The following is a 25000-nucleotide window of genomic DNA, read 5'->3' on the forward strand; positions in this document are numbered from 1 at the left end:
TTGACTAAAGGCAGCTCTTTGTGATTATCTACAAAGTCTCCGCATGTGCGTGTATATGTGTGTGAAAAACACGTAAAACATAGATGCATTTGGCAATTACCAACTGGGTGACTGGTCGAGCACACTCATCAGACATAGTGTGTGAAATCAAGCTTTCATAGTGTGTAAAATCAAGCTTTGATAATGTGTCCTAACTTAGCATAACATGTGCTTTGTTTCAGCTGATGTGTTGCGTTCAGACGCTCTGACACGACCTTGCCACGAGGCGTTACACCAGAAGGAAAGGAAACAGAGAGCTTGCTATTTAGCACGGCTACTGAACTAAAAAAAACAGCCCACATTGTAGGCAGAAAAACTTGACCTTGTTTAAAACATAAAACATGTTTCCGTGCCATGAAGACTCACTCAAAAAGGGAGAAAATCAGAGAGGATATTTTGGTGATGATCAAAAGTCAGCAGCTCGACAAGAATGGGAAGAGGACTAGCCCTAAGACAATCTCTGGCTGTAAATCACTGGACATTGCAGTTTAGAAGCAGTGAACAATGATCTGAACATTTATTTCAGTGGGTCTGATCAGACAAGCACCGCTGCACCCCAACACAGACAATGCACCAGTCCTGGTCAGCACCCTCAGTCTCTCCTAAATCCCCACATTTGCTACACCAATCTGTTCCTGTCTACTAACCAGGTGAGAAAAGAACTGTGGAGGATTAAGGAAAAGAAGGCAGCAGGTCCAGACAGAATCTCTGCAGTGTGTCTACCCGCTTGGCATTGGAGTCGAGCATGCTGTCATGTTCCTCCACCATTGACTTTTTTGAAAACCTGCACGATGTTGGGTATTTTCCATATGGACACTGATGATAATGGCGAGGTGTTTCTACCTATTCATCTGCCCAAATCCCATCATTAGTAGATCATGATCCAGTTGTTAAGTATTCTTCACCACATGATCCAACTGCCCTCTGTCAACCGTTGAGAGCTTCAATTTCCTGGCAATCATAGTCTCTCACGACTTCAAGTGGACGGTCAACATTAACATTGGCTTGAAAAAGGCCCTGCAAAGGATTTACATACTGTGGCTGCGAAGGAAGCGCGGCCTGCAAAGATAGTTTGACACAGCAGTCATTGAAACAGTCCCGTTTTCCTCCACAATTTGGTATAGGGCAGCCACAAAAAAAACATTAAATCTGACTGAAACATACTATGGAAGAAATCATTGGTACTACCATACCCACACCAACAAACTTTCCATGTCTGCCATGCAATCTTCTTTTGTTTGTCACCAATTCCAGAATCAGAATCATCTTCATTGCCAAGTATGGAGAGCACACAAGGAATTTGTCTCCGGTAGAACAGGCTGCACTAGTATCATCAAAAAATGGAGAAAAATGGAGGCACTATACAGTTCACAACCTCAAAATGTATGGAAGAATAGTAGTCCCCCTTTTTTGCTGGTCCAAAAGAGGCATCCATTGAGTATCCTTCCCCTTGCGAAAGAAAATTCACATTTTCACCATGACCTTTGCAGAAAGGGCACAAGACTCAATTTTTGTGTCATTGGCTCCAACCATGAGAAAGCCATTGTACTCTTGCTGCTCGCCAGGCATGCAAAAATACCCTGACATCGGCATCTTCAGGCCCAAAAGCCAGAAGCAACTCATCCAGTTTACTCTCAAGATGGCTTCATCATGCTAGAACATTTTCTTTTTCGTACTATTGATTCAAGCAACCAGCCCTAATTCTCGTGGACACCCCGCCACAAGCAGTCCATTTTGTCAAATATAGATTTTTCCTGGTTTCCTCCCACATTCCCAAAACATGATTGAACACTCTAAATTGTCCCTCGGTGTGTGTATGTGTGAGAGTGACTCGTTATTTGTCTCTCTGTACCCTGCGATTAGTTGGCAATCAATTCAGGGTGTCCACCGCCTAGTGCCCGAAAACGGCTGGGATAGCCTCCGGCACCCCCCATGACCCTCATGAGGATGAACGGGTCTGGAAAATGGATGTATGAATAAAGCTAACAATCGTATCTGAAATTGTGACCAAAAAGAAACATTCAAACCAAATGGTATACCGATGTAATATGCTCCACAAAGCAAACCTTTTTTTCCATCTGTAGCTGGACAAGGTCTGCCTGCATCACTACCTAGGTCTCCCCAGAGATATCAGTCTTGCCCTAACACAGTTTGACACCGCTTTCCTCTTCAGCCCACGTCATGATAAATGCCTCCCTCACATTCTGTGTTGTGGTTTTACCGAAGGAGTCTCATAAGGTTTGTTGTGTTGCTACAGCACCTTGCAAACATCACCAAGCGCATCTGAGCTGAGTATCATGCTGAAACAGCTCCATGCGTGACATGACTCCATTTACAGTCTGCCATTATCTACCTGGTGACTGACTTCTAGAGCAGCGTGTTACGCGGCTTATACACAGTGTGGAAGAAGAAAAATTATTTTCCCAATAAATACAAATACCCAAGATCAACACGGTCATTTTAATGAAAAACAAATACCTAAGATGACTGAGGTGAGCATTGAGGTGAGTATTGCCATTTTTATTTGAGATACCTTTGATAGCTAAAGATCTGGAGAACGAATGAGTTTCTCTTGCCATATTATTGTCAAGTCTTTACAGCAGTTTTACAGCAGTGCACACTAAACCCACAAAAGTAATTTCTTTTTTGTAGAAACACATTTCTCGTCATCCTATTTATTCCTGTGTTATGCAATCATGTACTACCTTGATGACCCCCTGATATAAAAGTGTGTCAGTATGATCTTGCTGAGCGTATGCGAACATGTCTCTGTGTGTGTGTGAGTGTGTGCAGCTTGGAGTCTCTGGTGTGCGAGTTAAGTATACTAAGATAGATTCGACACCCAAGGCAAAAGACATTGGGGCCTGTTTTCAGTTCACTGCCTCCCTCTCCATCTCCCTTTCATTTTTCTGTTTCATTTCTTGTGCATCTTATTCTGTTTCCTCTAGCTATTTGTACGTTTATTTTTGTGGTCATTCTCAAATGTATGTCCCAGTATGTTCATATCCAAATGCACACCTTTTTCAGACCTGTTGTCCAACGAAATCGAGGAAAGAGAGAATTCCCCCTCCCCTGCACTGTGTCACTATCTCTTTGTCTCTACTTTTCTCTCTGTCTCTGGCTTGTGGCCACAGACTCCACAAGACATGTTGTAAATGTTTTACAAAGGAAACGCTCATGCATTTTTAAGTTGAATCTCAAAAGTGGCAATGATGAGATCATTTTTTTCTTATCTTAGAATCCTCAGTCATTCCAGGCACTATCTGCTTGGCGGTGCACATTTTGGACATCACCTGTCAGCCCAAGATGTGATTCATTTGACCATGTACCTCGAGCAATTTTGTGGGCACGAAGTATGAAGAGGTTCGGATGAAAAGCAGCACCTCCAAATGGTGCTCAGTTGGAAAAAGGTTACCATGCCCTCTACAGGTCACAGATGAGACCCTTGCCCAAGTGGAAGAGTTGAATTATCTTGAGGTTTTGTTCATGAGTCAGGGGAAGATGGATATGGGGATTGACAGGTAGATTGGTGCAGCATCTGCATTGATGCTGATTTTTTTTATCAGTCTGTCATGGGGAAAAAGCCAAGAGATGAGGCTCGAAATTTACAATCTGTGTTCCAAACCTCACTTTAGTCTGTAGATCTTGACTGAAAGAACATGATTGCGGATACAAGCGACCTTAGCAGGGATGTCTGGACTCTCCCATGGAGATAGGGTGAGAAGCTCGGTCATCCGCGGGTAGGGTGGGAGTTGGGTTAGGGGAGTTGGGATTCTCGTCGAGCCGATGCGCTTCCACATTGAGAGAAGACAGATTAGGTAGGTGCCTATGCTATCTGGTTAGGGTGCCTCTTAGACACCTCTCTGGTGAGATGTTCTAGGCACATTCAAATGGAAGGAAGCCCCTGGTATAAACGAGCCAGTTTAAGACTGGCCAGACACAAGGCATAACACAATAGTCTCACATACATTTTCCATGTGGAATATGCAGTCACGCACCTTTATGGAAATCTCATTTCTGTTGACACAGTGAGATAATTTATGGCTAATAAATTAACATCCCTTCTGCTTGTTGACGCCAAGTTTTGCCAGTCATATTATTCTTATGTTTTACAATGGCCAGACTATTGTGAGAAAAAGGAAGACAAGTGGCAGTATTTTGGTACCTTTCTTCTGAAGTATAGCACTGCCACGCCGCCGCCCAATGTGGTTCTCCACATAGCAGGTGTAGTTAGCCAGGTCAGTCTCCTCTATAGCATCAAACGTTAAGGACAGCTGCACTTCTTTTTCTCCCAAATGCTCCCTTAAAATCCTGGATAATCAGACACAGAAGTTTAACATTCCATGTTAGCCATGATATATTGAACATTGACTAGAGCACATGGAATGTGTTTTTATTCATGTGTTAATGAAACATATGAGTGGTGGAAATTTACATGAAGAACACAAGGAATGAGCATATTCACAATGACTGGAATTTAGAGACGGGTAGGTTCATGTTCCAAAAATGGAGGACACATAAGGAAAGAAGACAAACAGGCAACAAGGGGAACAAAAGAAGAGGAAAAAGGATATAAGAACATAGAATGGAGTAAATGATGCATAGAGAAATTGAGTTGAGTTGAGTGCAGCGGAGTAGAGTGCATTAAAAAGTAGGACAGATGGAGCAAGAAGGCATGTGTAGAAAACAGTGAAGCAGGTGCAAAAAGCTTCTGTCCTTATGTTGAGGTCAGATACCGCATAAGCCTGCAAGGAGGAAGTTGGCAGGAGGCAGATTGAACTGGCTCAGGGGTTGACCTGTGTTTTGGATTCTGATTTTGTCATGATCTGGTTGGCGACCAACGGGTTGGCCCTGTCGGCCCCGCCTGCAACTGCACAGGTGCTAGTCGTCCCGATCAGTGGCGGACTGCCGCATTCGGATTGGCGAGCAACGGGTAGCGACGTCAGCCCTGCCTGCAGCCTCGCAGGTGCTGGTCGTTCTATCGTAATCAGTGACACTTAAAAGGACTCCCGGCACGACCATCCGGTGTCGGGTCATTGTTTGTTGTATGCTTTGTATGCATTGTATGCTGTGCATGTGTTTGTTTAACCTTGGCGGACTTTTACTCTTGGTTTTCTTTTGATACTTTTTTCTGTTCAGATGATTTTGATGTTTTACATTTTGTTCCTGCTGACTTTATTTTAATACAATTTGTCAAACACAACCTCCTGCTCCCTCCTACCTGCTGTTTGGGATCCACACCCGCCATCACCACCTTGCAAAATGTGACAGATTTGGGGTCAGGCTAGGCCATTTCCAATGAAATCAGTAGCCATGCGGCTGCTGCTTGCTACAAAATCACATTTGATCCAAGAGAAGACCCAAAGTCCCACGTCTACCGTGACATAGATTTCATAATGACTCTAACTATAGAAACCAGAAATTTCAACAGACCGGTTGGTACAGCACTGGCCAGTTCCTCGCCCCAAGGAATTATGCAGTTGAAATTTGTTTTGGAATTGCTACACGAACACCAGATTGACAAAATCCTGTGATGCATATTATATATTTTAATGCCTTCTTCATAATTTTTTTGTATGTGAAAACAACAATATAACAGTGATTTTTCAATATCACTGTTGAAATCTCTAAAATTACAATGTATATTCTTGGTCAGTACCATCACATCATTTAGAGATGCTCATTGCTGTCAGTGAAAATCTGAGTGACACATTGTTCACACTCCACATTTACCAACTGGCCAGAGAAAAGTTGAAATTGGGAGTGGTGTGATGAATCTTCCCATATTTGCTATTGTGGCAAAGAGCCAATTTGTCTGTCAAAATTGGCCCGGCTAATCGTCAAAATGCAAATGTCCGTACAATTTTCTTCACGACCAGTTCTGCATATGTTGAGTAACAATACAGTATTAACACTGCTGCCCTCCGCCCCCTAAAAACTGTTTGTGATCTGATAACGCAATGTTAACATATTCCAGTGGTAAAAACGAAATGAAAGTGGAAGTCAAGTCCAAGATTTCATTTGTAATAATTTGTTTCATGTGCCACACTAGTCGACCTGTTTGTCGATTATTATTATTATTATTATTATTATTATTATTATTATTATTATTATTATTAATTTTTAAAATTGCTTTTGCAGAAGACCAACTTGAAATATCACGACCATGTAAAAAAGATGTGGGCTATGGGCAATCTGAAGAATTTAATGAAAGCCTCGACTCCCAAACAGATGTGTGGTGCTTAAATCTTTAAAATTTGAAGTGAATCAAAACTCTTGCCTTTGTGGTGTCACTCCATCAGTAATACAGACTACTTTTAAGAGAAAAGATTTCTCTAAATGGGGTGGCTCGGTAGTCAAGTGGTTAGCACACCGGCTTCACAGTGCAGAGGTCGCCGGTTTGCATCCCGGTCTGGCCTCCCTGTGTGGAGTTTGCATGTTGTCCGTGGGCCCGCGTGGGGTTTCTCCGGGTCCTCCGGCTTCCTCCCACATTCCAAAAACATGCATGGCAGGCAGATTGAAGACTCAAAATTGTCCCTAGGTGTAAGTGTGAGAGTGACTGTTGTTTGTTTTTGTGTGCCCTGCAATTGGCTGGCAACGAATTCAGGGTGTCCCCCGCCTCGTGTCCGAAGACAGCTGGGATTGGCTCCAGCACCCACCGCGACCCTAATGAGGAATAAGTGGTACGGAAAATGGATGGATGGATTTCTCTAAATGTCATCACATCCAAGGGGCTGGGTTTTGGCACCTGAAGTATAGCTTCCTGTAAAAGTGACAGTATAGCTTCTTATCATATTTGCTGTGTAACGGTACATTTGCAATATACAGTAAAGTCTCGTTATATCGATATTCAAGGGAGTCCGAAAAAATATCGATATAACCGGGACTATCGATATATCCGACCCTGTCTGCATGTAATTTTCTCCGTGCGTGCATAGAAATAGTATCGATATAACCGGGACTATCGATATATCCGATATCGATATAACGAGACTTTACTGTATATGTAGCAGTTGGATGCGGAAGTGGTTTAGACAGACACTGTGTTCTTTTTTTGGCTCAATTTTACAGTATATAATAATAATAATAATAATAATAATAATAATAATAATAATAATAATACATTTAATTTCTCAGCGCCTTTCAAAACTTTCAAGGACACTTTACAGTCACTGGATAAGAACTTTTTTTTGTGCGGGTGAGCAGCGGCAGCCATTTGCGCCAGCATTCCCGCTACCCGAAAGTAACACAGCAGGTCAATGCAAATGCACTGTTTCAAAAACAACTGCATGTATTAATAACAATCATCATGAATCAAAAAGCCCCCTTCAAACATTGGTGGTTGACAACAGATGGGTCATCCGGCTGATGATGGACATAAACATGATAAAGAAGCCATTCCGTTTGCCCTTGCAAGGCTAAGTGAATTTATGAAAGGTCCATATGTATGTATTGCAATTCGATGCACACGAGTGAACAATGAGAATGCTGAGTTGCAAAATTCTAAGTGGCTGGACAGCAAGGAACCGAATAAACAGAGGCCTGTAGTGCATTTGGGGGAAATCAATCCATTTAAACTACTTTCACTTGTTGTCTTTTATTATATTGACAGGAGGGGGTGCACCTCTTCGAAGAAATCTCCCTGCAGCGGTTTCATCTGGTTAGACGATCTTTAATATCATTCTAACTTGGTATCATACAATATTGTGTGGAATGTTGCCCACTCTGAATCCATTGGAGTCTGGTCATCGTGGAAGGGGGATTCCAACACCTGCGCCCCCTTCTCAAGGTTTCTCTTCTCCCCCCCCCCCCCAGAAGTTTTTTCTTACCTTGCTAGGAAGAAGATAAGGGGATGTTGTTCATATTTGTCAATCGCGATTAAGATCTGTAACGTGTGTCGTCAAGCTTTATTGCATTGCATCAACACTGCTCTCTAACAACTCGTGTGACGGCAAGATGGAAGGACCTAAACATCACGGCTGGAATCTTTCTCTCTATACAAATGTAATACGTAAGGTTTAGAACAGTAGTTGATTGGATCATTTGTTGCCAGAGGACTTGATCAAGAGATGGAGAACTAATTAGGTAAAGGTTAATTAAACACCACAGGGCATGATTCGTTTCACATTTAAATAGACATTCTGCTATTTTCTTTAATACTACCCTGGGATAGAAAATTTTTGAAGGCCAATCGTTGGTTTAATGTTGAGTCCATTTCCAAAGATGAGAACCCTAGACCTAAAACTGGGGTTTAAAAGTATGAGACAAGTGACTGGGATTAACCTTGATAAAGAATAGGAAAATGTGTATTAGAAGTAGTTTAATTGTGTTAAAATACATATTTTTACTACAACTGTGTTGATAAGACTTGGGTTGGGTAGAAAAGAAGTACAAGAAGGATTCTAGTTACTTCCATCAAAAAGCAACTGTTTCACAATTATCAGAAAAATTGTCGAGGTTTCATTAAGTGCTTTGCAAATGCCCGATGACCAGCCCAGAGTCTGTCCTCAAGAAACTTGAATTATTTTGTGGATTTACAATGTCACACTTGCATGTGATATTGCAAAGGCGGCTCTCAAGACAAGCTGTGCCACAAAATGATCTACCAACATTAAAGAAGGATATCTACTTAATGTGAAACATTCATTCATCCATTTTCTGATCTGCTTATCCTCACTAGCGTTGCAGGCACTACTGGCACCTATCTCAGCTGTCTTCTGACAGTAGACATACCTGAACCGGTTGCTAGCCAATTGCAGGACACATTAGAATTTTATTTACCATCTATATTTCAACAGCATCGCGTTATAGTCATTGTAGCTCCAGCTCTGTACTCACTTGAACCACTGCCACTGATCTGTATTCCACAGCACCGGCCACTTTGAAGCGCTCAAAGACATCTGCATAATTGCACACTTGTACTACAAATAGAGCTACTGGTCATTTTAAAATGGTTCCACGATTTTCTACACCAACTGTATAACTGTTATTGTATTCTATTCTACCACTGACCACACATTGTAGATAGCACAGCCACCACATGTCGGGTCAATAGAGTTATATATATGAAATACACTTTTTATACTATATTTTTTATACTTTGCACTATGTACAGTGCTTTTTATGTTTTCTTGTGCAGTTGTACATTTCGGTCTCCTGACATTTTTTTGTGCATAGAATACTTTGTTTTAACTTTCAAGCCCCCGACCCTTTCAATTTTGCTGCTGTAGATTGCAAATGTACGCATTGTGAGACTATTAAAGGCTTTCTGGTTCCGATTCTGATCATTTCAGCTCTGCTTGATACTTTGCACATTTTCTCACATCTGTTACTTACATTATTGAATGACCTTCCATAAGTATTTGTCATGTCGTTGTTTATGATGACACTACTACAGCGTGTCCTCCCGGACACAAATTACTTGTATGTACTACATACACTACATGGCCAATAAATATGATTCTGATTATGATATGTATTTAATCTTTTCATTATTAAAGTTTTATTATACCCAGGAAGACTCAAGATGAGATCATGGGTGGTTACATTGTTGCGTCACACGAGTGTATGATTTTGAAGTGCGCCTTTCAACACTTTCATGTCTTTCAATTTCTTGATCTCCTTGATGTGCGTATCACCCTGACGCATAGCACACGCTTGTAAATTGTATAAAAGGAGCTGTCCTGTTGAAACAGCCACCATTGCATACAATACGTCTGAATTTGCAGCCGAAAATGCACCCTTCAAAGGACGCTGCCTTGTGAATTTAGATATATACACTGTCTGCTGGTTGGCCTAATTTACGTGTCTGTGGCAGAGAGAAGTCTGGGCCCCTACAACCTACCACTGGATAAGCAAAAGAAGATGGATGGAAACAATGGCTGGAATGTTCAGCGGTTATCTCTTATCAGCTAAAACAGCAACAATAAAGGCAAGGCACAGATTTAAAAACAAAAACATTCCTTTGTTTTGAAATGTTTTAGATTTCTGCATGCATTCAAATATGAAAATCGTTCTTAGTAACTCACAAATCATGAACTATGATTTACATTTTGTGTTATTTGTTTGATTAATAATGAGCAGTTATTTGTTTGAATAATAATCCTCCTGTGTTTTCCTTTTTTACTTTCATTTCTTTCATAACTTTGGATTGGATTGGATTGGATTGGATTTGCCTTTATTAGTCTCGCAGTGGAGACATTTACATTTCACAGCAGCAAAGTTATGAAAGAAATGAAAGTAGAAAAGCAAAACACAGGAGCTGCTGGAAAGGCAGCCACTCTCGCGGCGCCGTCTTGAAGTCAAAAGAACAAAAAAAAACTAAATAACAAATAACACGACAACACAAAGACACACACACACACACACACACACACACACACACACACACACACACACACACACACACACACACACACACACACACACACACACACATACACACACACGAAATGTAAATTTCTCCACTGCGAGACTAATAAAGGCAAATCCAATCCAATCCAATAATGAGCAGACTCTCCCTTAGAGATAAGGTGAGAAGATCGGTCATCTGGGAGGGGCTCAAAGTCGAGCCCCTTCTCCTCCACATCAAGAGGAGCCAGATGAGGTGGCTCGGGCATCTGATTAGGATTCCCCCAGGACGCCTCCCTGGTAAGGTGTTCCGAGCATGCCCCACTGGCAGGAGACCCCGGGGACGATCCAGGACACGCTGGAGAGACTATATCGCCCATATGGCCTGGGAACGCCTTGGGATCCGCCAGGACGAGCTAGAAGAAGTGGCTGGGGAGAGGGAAGTCTGGGATTCCCTACTGAAGCGGCTGCCCCCACGACCCGACCCCGGATAAGCGGCAGAAGATGGATGGATGGATGGATGGATGGATGGATGGATGGATGGATGGATGGATGGATGGATGGATGGATGGATGGATGGATGGATGGATGGATGGATGGATGGATGGATGGATTGGATTGGATTGGATATGCCTTTATTAGTCTCACAGTGGAGAAATTTACATTTCACAGCAGCAAAGTGATGAAAAGGAATGAAAGTAGAAAAACAAATGGATGGATAATGAGCAGTTTTAATTTGAGGAACTCCATTGCGGTTGTGGTGAGGCTGCATTGGAGCAGTCACGAACACAAAGGGTCAAACTGTTGACCTATCTTCTATTTGTCATACATGTGATTAAGATGTTGCCATAGATTCTCACATTGCCTTGTTTGTTCCAATGCCTGTACAGCCTGACTTGTCAATGTGAAATAATGCTTGCAATTACCTGACATCACTTTCTTTAATGTGCCCGGCAAGCTCTTCAACAAACTTTTCTCCTTTCATCCAGTAGATGATCGGTCTCCTGTTTTCCCCACTGTAGCCAAAAAAGGCCCTACAGTCCAGACTGAGGGGCATTCCTGCAACACAGAGCACAATGCTATCACTATAGAAATAAAACCCCGAAACACAAATGTGCACAGAAATTTAGACAGCCTTTTAAACATTTTTTATTTCTTGCCAATTCCCTAAACACAGAAGTATGTCGGTACAAAGACAATTATAATTTTATTTATTGTTGACGATATCATTCCTGATGTCATCAGTATGATTGAACTAGCTTCAGCCATAAGACTCATGTATGAGTGACTTCGATCAGTATCAGATTTGTGAAATAAGTGAAAAAATAGGATACCCAGGCACACTTTGGGATGCATCATCTCCAAGGGCATCAAATGCACTTTCGTAGTAGATATGAAAAACAAAGGAATTTCCGGAAATCCAAATTGGGGGAGAAAATGAGTAGTCTAAATCAAGTTGAAAGACAGAAAATGCGAATTCATTAAAAAAACACTTTAAAAAAGGAAATCCATGTTAATTATACTGGGACAATTATAGAGATGGGATGATAAATGACAGAGCAGCATATTTAACCAACCATCAATTATACAATTCCTCAGCCTAACATCTAAAATCACATTGTGTTGGGCAGGTGTAGAAATGCTGCTCGTGCATTTACACAAATTTTCTTCAGAAAATACATGTATTTTCTTCAGAACCCTAAATGAACCAACCTTATTCTTGTCTTAATGGCAAAAAAGCTCATTGTTTACTTTTGATTGTGCATGATTACTGCTTCAACAAATCATAAACAGTTCACAATAAGTAAGTAAACTATTTCACATCGATGAAATAGACAGACCAAAACAATCCAATTGTGTATAGAGTGAAATGGTATCAAGTTAAAAAGCTACGTTGTGAACACCGGCGGAAATACACACCCGCCGTGTTTGACATGTCCTGTCAAAGTTAAAATAAATGTCCACAAATAAAAGCTTTTTTTTAGTTTGACAACTGCTTCATTAGACGAGGATGCAGAAAAGCGATTAACTCATTTATGCCGAGCGTGTTCATATGAACACAGATAGTCATTTAAAAAAAAAGCAAAATAAAATCAAAACAGCGTATCAAATAGGTTCAAACGGAGTATATAATTAACAATAATATAATTACTATATACAATTAACAATAGTTACTGTGGCAAGAAACAACATTAATGCATTTGAAAAGGAATTTATCTGTGTTGAACACGCTCGGCGTAAATGCTTCAAGATTGTCTGACTGTCTGTGTCTTATAGGTTGTATTAATTTCTTCAACCATTTTATTATGTAATTATGACTTTGAGATGCCGCCGTGAGAGTGGCTGCCTTCACAACAGCTGATGCAATTTTATTCTTCTAATTTCTTCCTTTATACATTTGCTGCTGTAAAGTAGGAATTTCTCCATTGTGGGATGAAAAAAAAGGGTTTCTTATTCTTACTCTTATTCTTATTATTCATGTGCGTGAGTGAGACTGGATTGGGTATCCTTGTTAGGAAATATCTGTACAAGTACACTTTTAAAAAGCGAACTAAAAAATACTGAAGTAGAAACATAATTTAGTCTCTGTAGCTTTAGGTAAAACTCACTGACTTGTCAGTGCTCGTTAAAGGAACCTCTATGACACATGCACAAAAAGAAGAAACTCAACATGAGCATTATTACAGATGCGTGTTATATTTGATTACATCTTAAAAGCTGAAAAAACTGCTGGCGATCAGGCATTCCCATCTGTTTCTTTCTGTTTGCAAAGTCATGCTCGTTGCAAGCATTGCATTGTCAGATTACATTTACTTGTGCACTAAATTTGACACAGTAGACACAATTTAACTGACAAAATCTCATTTCAGAAGTTTCAAGAAACCCAGTAGCCTGCACCCAACCTATCATGTAGATATATAGTCCATGCGCAATAAAGCAATGATTAAAACTGAATAAAGTCAATTATTACATCCTAAGAGGCAAACAGCAAGCTGATTTTTGATGACAACTATATTATGGTGAGATTGCACCAATGAGGTTGTAATTAAACATCATATTAAATCATGGTTTTAATTGAAACTCTGTTGCACCAAACTTTAATCTTATATTAAAACACAAAAACACATCAAATTTAAAAAATCTTTATAATTCTTGCATTTTGCTGTAGTCTGTTTTCATGTCTCCTATTTGCTCCATGAATACAGTCAGCAACTTGTCAAGGGGGGGCTTCTCTGCCGAGCCTTTACAACTGCCAAATAATGTATCACGCAATGTTAAGATAATGTTTTTGCTAGCAAGCAACAATGTAAAACCATAATCTCACTGAGCGGCGAAGGAACGTGAGATAGCATACAGTGAACGACCCTCACCAAATGCCATTCATTTGTTCCATATATTCGAGGCATACTGTATGTCTGTGTGTCGTGTTGCATGCAACTGTATATTCATGTTGCAATAGTTTCTTTTCAAATATTGCTAAATGCACATGGTATCTGTTTTTTTCTCTGAAAGGTAAAGTTTTTGCTCTTTTCCATTGAAAAATTATTTGGATTTTGTCTTCTGGCTCCCGCATGGGCAGCATGGACACCATTCCTTCTCAGAAACAATGTGAGTTTGCACGGTTGTCTGTATCTGTATGTTCAGAATTAGAATCAGAATCATCTTTATTGCCAAGTATGTAGAACACAAAAGTAGAACACGCTGCACTAGTATCATCATTAAAAAATTGCAAAGAGGCACTATACAGGCCTATTTGGGTTACTGTTTAAAGAGTTAATGGCTTGGGGGAAGAAGCTGTTTAAATGTCACTGTAATTGACTGCATGGTGACCAATCCACGGTGTACTCTGATTTTTGGAAGGCTTCAGCTCTCTGCGACCCTCAACAACAGGATAAATAGTATTGAAAATGGATGTGAAAGAATGTAATCCCATGGAAATTATCAGGATCGTTTGAAAACTTTGACTGTAACAACCCAGTTTAAGGGAAGATTATAATTGATTGAAATCATTTTTATAAATGTGCCCTGCGATTCACTAGCGACCGGTCAAGGATGGACTCCACCTTTTTCTCAAAATCAGCTGGATGAAGCTCCAACTCACCCACACTCAAAAAGGACAGACGCTATCAAAATTAGAGCTTCCTGAAGCCTGCCATGAAGCCTGCCCTTCACAAAATGATTCACTGCCTTATCTGCTTTCCTCGTGCCTTGTGTGTGCCATGAGGTAAAATGATGAATTTATATTTCTTCTTAAAACACACACACACACACACACACACACACACACACACACACACACACACACACACACACACACACACACACACACACACACACACACACACACACACACACACACACACACACGCACACGCACACGCACACGCACACACACACACACACACACACACACAGAAACTAAGCATGAATTCTACTAAGACCATTTTTTATTAAGATGGCGAATTGAAATAATACACGGCCCCACACACGTCTTCATAGCCCCCTTGATACATCTGAATTTCTTTGGAAAAAAGGGACATTTTACTAACCCTTATTTAATGATCATCCAGTGATAAGTAGGTCAGAGTGAAGAGGAGAGGGTTGAATCATAAATTACATGAAATAAAAAGAAATTGAATGACATGATGGACCAGCGCCCTGCAGCAAGCAATTGTATCAGATACAAATCTAGGGCCAATAATTTCTGTGTTGCATTAAGTTCTCCCAGATACCGTCGAGGATTTTAATACAAAAATCTGAATGGTAGGCTGAGTGCAGGCAAGAAATTGAATTTAGCCGCGGTTGTCAATAGTTGTATTTCTTTCGCTCAGCAAAGATCATAGAAGCAATCTCGCATCATTATTGGTCAGTGTCAAAAAACAATTTGATTTTGCATGATGCCTTGAAACAGATCTAAAGGTCGTTGGAACCAAAAGCAGTCATTCATTTCTTTCATCTGATATGTACATATGTAAAATTTCACGCTGGATCATCCTGGAAAAGATTCAAAGCTGGAACCTTTCGACAGTGAGGGAGGAGTGTTAGTGACAACCACAATACGCTGCAAATGCCGTGAATTTGTCCAAGATAATTTTAAGATAACATCAGAGGCCAGTTCCCTAGTTTACTTTACATTCATTCAAAAAAATGTCATTAGCAGTTAGGTCTTGTCTTTTGAGACCACTGGTTTTGTTAAATGTCAAATGATGTGAGACAAATCACAGTAAAATCAGAATAATATCATCGAACACAAACTAATGAGATCAAACACTACAGTGGTTGAAAACTGTTTTTACAAGAATGTCTATTATTTTATTTTGAGCTGATGAGATTTCTTAATGAGTAACATTGTCTTGCATTTTTTGGGTGAGGGGGCAGGGAAACAGATTTGTTCATTTGATTCAGTGTCATTTAGTTCAAACAAGTTATTAAACTAATAAATAAAACAGTTGGTTCATATTTAATTAAAGAAAACCACACACAGCCTTTTACAGTCCAAATATGCAACTGCTGTCCATTTGCTCATATATGTATTGGTTTGAAGAGTGCACGTGAGTGGCTGTGTGTTCATGCGTGTAAGTAAAAGCTGATTTTTCAGTCTTGGGCTTCACGAAAGCATGTGACAACACTTTCTCATGTCATACATTTCTATCGAGCCACTAACAAATGATTTATGTTAAATCCTTTCTTATTCTCTTATCCTCAAATGCTTCAATATGAAATCCATTTCTGTGTACAAGGCTGTGTCACCTTTCTAAAATCTCATTATTTTGCCAACTCCAGCTTCTAGAATTATTAGTGGTAATCCTTTTCATACTTTTAGAACATGTTTTTGTCTTTTGTTTCTCAATTAATGTTAAGGAGTGACTCCACTGTTTTTATAAAACAAATCACATTTGGTCCGCATGAGGTATATTGTAATTGTCCCGTTTTCGCCTTGATGTAATACGTAATGTTGGGTGGTGATCCTGTTTCTTCTGCTTGTTGATTGGTTGGTGTGTATTGTACAGCATACATATTTGAACTACTTCTATTTGGGTATAACTTTGCTGCTGTGTTCCATCCTGTTACAGTGAACGCTGGCGCGAATGGCTGCCACTGCTCACCCGCATAAAAAAAAAGTTCTTAGCCCGTGACTGTAAAGTGTCCTTGAGAGTTTTGAAAGGCGCTTAGAAATTAAATGTATTATAATTATTATTATTATTATTATTATTATTATTATTGGATTGGATTGGATTTGCCTTTATTAGTCTCACAGTGGAGAAATTTACATTTTACATTATTATTATTATTATTATTATTATTATTATTATTATTATGGCAGAATATTGTTTAATATGTTTGTTAAAGTCATCAGAAGTGCCTTGCACGCTGGGTCAGAGAGGACAGTAATTTCATATGTGCAGTATGTCATGCATATTAGCATATTTGACAATAAAGCTGACTTTGATTTTGGATTGGATTGGATTGGATTGGATTTGCCTTTATTAGTCTCACAGTGGATAAATTTACATTTCACAGCAATTTGAAACATAAAATGACTTCTATACTTACTCTAATTACATAATTATTATTTTTTGATTGTGGTTAAATCATAAAGTTAAAATCGGTATGTAAGAAGATTGAAAGGTAGACAATTATTACATTATACCTGAATTTTGAAAACAATAAATAAAAGATTAGAATATTCTAAACTAAAATACAAAACATAAGGTGCTTTAGAATCTAAAGCACCTCATGTTTTGTATTTTTCTATGAAATTACCCCTTGGAGAGTTGCAGTAAACAAATGTCAACATTGAATATATAGAGAATTAACTACATCTATTTATAAAATAAAATAAATGATACTATAAGCATCCTTCATCATATTTATATGCCTTTATCTGGCTGTGAAAAGGCTGTTGAGATGCCCAATAATATTTGACAGCACAGTTTTGTTGGAGTGATATGATTTAATAAATATGTGACAGCTAATCATTTCTGCAAATATTAAAGCATTTCTGTCTGAGAGGAAATGAAGACGCCACAAAACTAAAAATGAGATTTGACTATTCATCACACCGTCTATCATAGATTTGATCAGTTTCCTCGCACGTTCAACCTTTTTAATCTTTAGAGCACAAATATTCAAAACCTGAGGTGATGTTTGATAGGTCTCCCTGGAAAGACAATCCATTCTCATTTGATGCCCATATTTGGCAATTTCCCGGCAGCTCTAATTAAAAAAGTTCCCTTATTTTATATACCTATTCTGGACATTTGATTGGCTAGGGAACTGGCCTCATTACAAAGCGTCTTAAATTAACAGATGAAATTAGAAAGGAGATTAGTGGCGATATGCTTGACAAGGTTAATTAAATGACCAGGCGTAAGGGCTTTGTAAAATCGAAACCGACAGTTTAAGAGCAGATAAAGCAGAGCTGTTTTTTGGACCGTTGTAATTTTGAAGTCTTTTTCCGTTGGTACAAATCATTTGAAAAACTGTGTTGCATACCACGATCAAAACAAACAAAAGGCCATGAGCTTCCACGATTTGACAAAAAGTTTTGTTTTTAACAGGACCTGTTCCTATTGTTTTTCTTTTTTAATTTCCAACAAAAATAAAATCCGCCTATCATCTCGCTAATGAAAGCATCGCTTCTTCTTTCCTCTAACGGGATGCACGTTTTGTTTTTTACCTTGTGGAAGCACAAACACACTCAGTGGAGTCTATGCAGAAGATGGAGGTTCACAGGAAACTGTGAGAAGACCTCTTTGGGTTGTTGATGTAAAGCTGTGTTCGGTGACCTATTCTTAGACGGTGCTTAACTCATGTCCATTTCATTCTTTCTTTTGAGGGCTTGATAACAGCACACTTTCGTTCATGTGTCTAATTTGTCTCTTTTGCTGCAAGTGCGCGTGATGTCAAAACACCAAAAGTCTGTTGACGGCGACCTCTTGCCCCAGTCAGTTGTTGTTGTTGTGCCCAACTGTCAAATAAGATTAATTTGGTTGCCTTGGGCTCAGGGCAATATCGTAGCCAAGTTTGTCATGAAACTAAGCATTGACTTTGTGCGACACAGTTTCAATTTGCTGGTCACATGGCTTAAGCTTCAAATGCTATACATGCACGCGCTGCATGGGATGGTCGGTCAGTTATAACTTTTTAATAATGTCACAACCAGAAAGATAGGATTCTCCGTTCCGCGCCCCTCTCCTCCTACGCTATTCTGACGATCATGTAGCTGTTTGAAATACTACAACTGAAAATAATTTGATGTTGTTTAGCTGTCAGCATTTGCTATTGCGGTTTTATTACAATATTGCTTCAGTATTGCTGAAGAATATGAATAACAAAACCTTTAATAGTTCAATAGTTGAAAGGTGCTTGAAATAAAATGTATTATTATTATAATTATTAATAATAATAGTCCCACAATGGGGACATTTGCATTCAAGATACTTTTTTGCAGGTGTAATATTAAAGTCAGCATTTTGGCATCTCAACAACACGAACTTTATGTAAAAGTCAAAGCTAGGCAACTGTGGGGTTTGATGAACTTTCATCAGTAGCATTCATACCTACTCATGCCAACGATGTTCTGAGCTTTACGTCTGTGTAAACTCTCAGTCGTACAGGAGTGGTCCATCCATGAAAACGTTTCTTCAGCCATCATCTGTACTTCTCTGAAGGTGTCGGATGTTTCGCTTGTTATCCAAGAAACTTCGTCAGCAAACTAAAGTCTTACTGGTAGTTTAGGCCCTATATATGTATCCCTACTGTCCAGACGTGGCGATGCCGGACTCTGCTATGATAGGTCCCTGCTCTCAGGTTGGAGGGAGCAGAGGACTACTCCCTGCAGCTCCACTGATTGTTCCTATTGTTCTGACTAACGACTGGCCTGATTCCCCCACTTGCACCGGTATCACCTCATCAGTATTACTAATCCTATGTTGCCTAAGCAGGCTATTGTATGAATGATCCAAATGAAGGATTTAGTTGTTTTATGAAAATTGCTTCTTTTACTCCCCTTTCAAACCATCTATGTTATTTCGCCAAGATTTTCACTTCATTGTCGTCAAATGAGTGGTTGCTAGCTTTTAGGTACATATGTACTGCCAATTGAGGCCCACTAGTATTATCCCTGCAATGTTGATAAAGTATTTTTTAAGAATTTGTTTAGTCTCCCCGATGTACTGCTCTTTACAATTTTCATTCTTACAATGTATTGAATAAACTACATTACTTTGTTATTAATTTGGCAGCCTATCTAGAAGCGATTTTCATAAAACAACTAAATCCTTCATTACACCGATATGGTGGGGTGAGGTTCAATTTGGATTGTTCATACAATAGCCTGCTTGGGCAACATAGGAATAGTAATACTGATGAGGTGATACCGGTGGAAGTGGGGCAATCATGCCAGTCGTTAGTCAGGGCAATAGGAACAATCAGTGGAGCTGCAGGGAGAAGTCCTCTGCTCCCCCCAACCTGAGAGCAGGGACCTATCATAGCAGAGTCCGGCACCACCATGTCTGGACAGTAGGGATATGTGTCGGGCCGAAACTACCAGTAAGACTTTAGTTTGCTGACGAAGTTTCTTGAATAAGAAGCAAAACGTCCGACACCTTCAAAGAAGTACAGATGACGGCTGAAGAAACCTTTTCATCAATGTACTGAGCTATAAGTATACAGCTCATGGGAATGTGCATGCAAGACTTGTTTTTTTTAAACTGGGTAGACCAACAAATGGGACCCTAGCATCAGCAGAGCCGTGCATAGCTGTACTGTTTTATGATATAATAAGGACTGTCATGCATACTTGCAACATATGTCAAGCCTGTGCAGTTGCTCTGGGTGTTGTTGCTGCTGGATGGCAGATATCCAACATTGCACAGCCTCATTCACACTCAATTCATTATTCCTTTCAGACCGATGAATACACATCCACATGCACATGCATCCTGTTAGATGGATTTTCAGAGGAGATGACTACTTCAGAAAAATGTGAGTCCGACTCTACAGGAAAGTAAGCGATCCCGCAGAGAACGTCACCATTTGTAAAATCGAGTGAATGAGAGGATAGCCAGCATGAAAATAATTGGACGCTGATGGCGACATGAACATCACACAGGAGCAAACGGCAAATACTCTTAAAGGCGTTAGTTTTGGCTTTCATGTAAACAAGAATTAGAAATTCTGTGGGAAAAAATAGATTATGAGAAATGCACAAAAAGAAATAATCATTTGGAAAATATCTTACAATTTAATTTGATAACTGTTGTCAATGAGAGCCATGAATCATGACTCATTCTTTGACAGCAACATTTAATGATCCCTTTTTTCTCTTTTGCTTCTTGTCAACGGCCTTCTGTCACTTCACCGAGACAAATGTTGAATTTTGTGGGATATTTTATCTTTTTAAGTCTCTTCTAACATTTGTGTTTTTTTTAGTTTAGGAGGGAACAAAAACTATGAAAGTTGTTGCGTCACACGCGTGTATGATTTTGAAGTGCGCCTTTCAACCCTTTCATGTCTTTCAATTCCTTGATCTCCTTGATGTGCGTCTCACCCTGACGCATAGCACACACTTGAAAATTGTATAAAAGGAGCTGTCGCGGGACAGAGAGATTGAGCGAACCACGGGGCAGAATCATATCAGACTCATCTCGGACTCACGCCCGGCTTACGCCGGGCGTCGGACGGACATCACGGCACGACTTGCTCGACTCCACGCCGCGATCAAGCTCTGCGCGTCACCTGCCTGGGAGATCTGACAACGAACCTACTTACAAATAAAGAGAACCATCAAACTCTTTAAAGTCTCCACTTGACATTTAGAATGGTATTCTAACTACAGTTTTCTTTAAATTGCAGTTTGAACCAAAACAATTCTTCTGATTAAAAGCTTTAAATCTCAACACCTCGCATGTCCATAAATAGCATAAAACCCACTTACATTTAAAGTATTTCAAGTATCGTGGAAAAAACAAATAAGAATTTCATTTTGCTTGTGACAGGTCTTCCTCAAACTGTGTATATTATCATATAGCAACAATGCTGTTAAAAGTTACAAGGAGCTGGAGCTAATTCTAACTGATTTTTAATGCAAAGCAAATGACAGTCAATCAAAGGGCATGTATGAAAATCACAAAGAAAAAAAACCCATTCAAATTCATGCTGTTATACGGGACCATAGTGGCTCTTGTGTGATTATTTGTCCAGTAATTTCCTTCTATCCTTCCAATTTTATTATCATTGATTGAATATATCATTTGTGAATCCTCATGTTTCATCATTAGTTTTGTTTCTTGAATAAACATTAAGAGGTCACAATGTCCAAATAAATTGCAGAAAAGTCACATTATTTGTCAGTGTATACCTTTTGTATGACTGCATTATTTTCAGGCAAGGCTGAGGTTGCGATCCGCGGATGGTGAAGAATTGCAACCAATGCCGAGGTATAAATGTGGGCTATAAAAATCAAACTTGGAGAAACAGCCTGGTGCACACTCCTACTTACCTATCTGGCCATTTCAAAGGGAATACTAACACGTGAATAACCATTCTAAACTATGTAAATGAGGCGGTGGACTGAACTGAAAGGTAGACGGCGGGAGATGGGGTACAGACAGATGGAAATAAAGTGCGATCGAAGCAGACACACTGAGATAAATGCGATGGGGGTAAAACCGAGACAGATGGGGGAGCGGGTATGGGAGAGAGTAGAAAATATACCACCTTATCTTCACCCGTTTTTCACAGTCAACCTCACGATAGCGTTTACACTTGTGTGTGCGTAAATATGTGTGTGTGTGTTATTTTCCTGTTCGATATACTTCATGGAACGATGACATAGAGAGGAATTTGTCCCAAGGGAGTAGCAAGATACATTACTTGAGAAATAGGCTTAAGCGACCCTGGAAAATAAAGTGCTTATTGTGTAGCTGGGAGAATAATCTGTTCTCAACCTTTCTGACACCACATACACACATACACCCACAAACACCCCCACCCCCACACGCATGTAAAAATAAATAAATGAATAAACTTTGCCCGCGAGCAACCGGCCAACTTGCCAGATGCAGTGTGTACTAGACAAAATATTGTTGCCAATCATCTGAATTTAGTCGACATGGTATGAAAATTTATTGAATATGTTTACCAAGTATAGAAATGTAACCCTGAAAGTTCAGCAAAAAAATTACCCAATGGACTTCATCGCTGAAGCTGTTGTTAAACGGTGCGACTTCACGGCAGCACTCGTGTTAAGGGCTGGTTTTAATTTTGATGGTTGGAGCTGGGTGGTAGTGCTATTTGATTATTGCCGCTCAACAACCCTGAAGCACTTGTGTTGTTTTTTTTCTTCCTGTAATGGGTAGCATGTTTCACAGGCCCGTTACGTTTTAGTCGAGATTTAGGTGCTGTTGGACAGTCTACATTGGTAAAGTTGTGCAGAGGCTGGTGGAGTCAATAATGAGGATGGAGGAACGGCGGCGCCGAGCACAAATGTGGTTTTGTATCTCAAAATCATTGCTTAGAATTGAAGTGGAGTTACATATGACAGAAAAAGAGAAACAATCTCTTTTTTACATCAATAGGTACCCCAGCTTCAAGTTTACTGTACTTTCCAACTGACAGCAGAAATGTGAATATTTTGTGGATGATCTTTCTGATCCACTTGTGAGAGGACACTTTGATCCTCCTCTCTTTCATCTAGAACTGCTCAAAACAACAAAGCCTCAGCAGGAATAGTGGGTACGATTGAATTACTGTCTGTTTCTCATGTTATGTGTAGTGTGATATAATTTTGTTATTTTATGTACTGTAGAGCACTTTGTTCTAGCTGCAGCTGTAGGGATAGCTCTAAATTGATTCAGATGTTTTGTTTTGTATTGTAGAAATTGAGTAATGCGAGTAAACAGTGCACAATACACGGTTAAACACTAAAAAGGATAGTTCTGCTACGGGAAAAAAATATTTACAGTTTTATGTTGTTAGAGATTAAAAATGCCAAATACAGTCCATGAAAATAAACTGTTTTATCAATTAACCTATGAGAAAAGCACATAACCATAATGTGTAGATGAGTCCGCAAGTTAACTGAGCAATTTATGACAAGACGAGTATTAATTCCAAACCATGTTCATTTTTCTTAAGATGGTAATAGATTGTTTTACAAATGCAGCATGGGCCCACCAGAGTGTTTTTATAATGGAATATGTCCCTCTAACTACTCAAGTTACCTTAATTATTCATGTATCTTTTTTTCATTACAAATTTAGTGTACTACTCATATCTTTAATCAATCTTTAATTATGTATTTCATCTGCCTCTGTGTCACATTAGTGAGATAATCACTGAAATAAATTGTGTTGATTACCCATTGGTATTGTGGAGTGATGGACATCAGAAAGAGGCAGCAACATGATGATGGGAGAGTAAGAAATGAGGGGAAAACTGAAATGGGAGGAATCCAGAGTCAAACAGCAGGTAGAAATGAGCAAAATGAACAAAGTAACTGCGACTGCTGATGTAACGTTGCAGAGTTTATGACAGATGTGTGTGCGTGTACTGAATATGTATATGTTTATGTTAGTGCGTATGTAAATGTGTGTTTCCAGTGTGCATGTACACTGTGTTTACTGCTGTTGATTGCACTGTTGATATATATATACTTACAAAATCAATATAAAAATAGATCATGGACGGGAGTTTGATGCAGACGACTTTAATTTAAGGGGAAAAAAGTGCACAGTATGCAGTCTTTAATATACCGTACATCATATCAAGGAGTTATTACTTACCAGGTGTGGTCTCTATCCCTGTGTCTTGTCCCTCTGGGGGAAAAAGGACTTTTGGTGGCTGGGTGGTCTGCAGAGCTAGAGGAAAGCAGAGGGAGATGAGAGTTGTATGAGCAATTTCACTTCCTCCGTTGAACGTAATTTTTACACTTTCCGCTGTGAATCCCCACTTGCAATGAAAAACAATTTGAGTTAATTGAAAAAGGCGTTTCCCAGAGGAGGGCCGACATAGCAACAACTGTAAAGAAGTTAGAATGACTGATGATGCTTTGGATGCCTGTTCCGGTGGGAAGTTAGTATGATTTAATTTGAATGGTAAAATAGTACGGAAGAGAAAACAAACATACTGAGAGGCTGCTTGAAAAAGTGTATATTTCATTTAAGCAAATTGTTTGTTGGTCACTTAATTGTTTAAATATCACAAAGGCCAAATGAGTATCAATAAAATTTGCTTGCAATAAAAGAAATGAGGTGGTTAAAAAAATACTCATTTTGTGTGATTTCAACCGAAAAAAAAACATCATATCCCAACTTTCCTCTCAAGACGAAAACAAAAAAAAATGTATTTTTCAAATTCAAGGCACAACGTGAAGGATTGGTTCAAGGGTAGGGTCGGCAACCTGTGGCTCCATTATGGCTCTTTCATTTTTCCGCTATGCCGATTTGTGTCTGTGCAAGACAAATTGTTGACAGGCTCCTGGAACATCAAGTGGACATTGAGGTGAATGCCTCTGTTCTGGCAATCTAGGTTGGTGCTCCTGTGCAACAGTGGTTCTCATACCACCAATGTCAGAGTTTGGTTTGCAATGCCGGAAATTAGTCAA

The 25000-nt window shown here is 39.5% G+C and overlaps 1 protein-coding gene across 4 annotated transcripts in view; it reads right to left on the reverse strand.

The window, feature by feature from the left end:
• il1rapl2 (interleukin 1 receptor accessory protein-like 2) overlaps window positions 1-25000 on the reverse strand; it is a 234494-nt gene that overhangs the window by 18329 nt on the left and 191165 nt on the right. For all 4 annotated transcript variants that reach the window (XM_088989502.1, XM_088989503.1, XM_088989501.1 and 1 more), the window contains 3 exons: window positions 24180-24254; window positions 11316-11448; window positions 4205-4350 (listed from right to left, as the gene is read on the reverse strand). In XM_088989502.1, the coding sequence (XP_088845628.1) occupies window positions 4205-4350; window positions 11316-11448; window positions 24180-24254 (354 nt within the window). The remainder of the gene's footprint in view (window positions 1-4204; window positions 4351-11315; window positions 11449-24179; window positions 24255-25000) is intronic.

This window comes from Hippocampus bargibanti, linkage group LG02, assembly GCF_051943395.1.
Source record: "Hippocampus bargibanti isolate YZ-2025 linkage group LG02, ASM5194339v1, whole genome shotgun sequence".
Lineage (NCBI taxonomy): Eukaryota > Metazoa > Chordata > Actinopteri > Syngnathiformes > Syngnathidae > Hippocampus > Hippocampus bargibanti.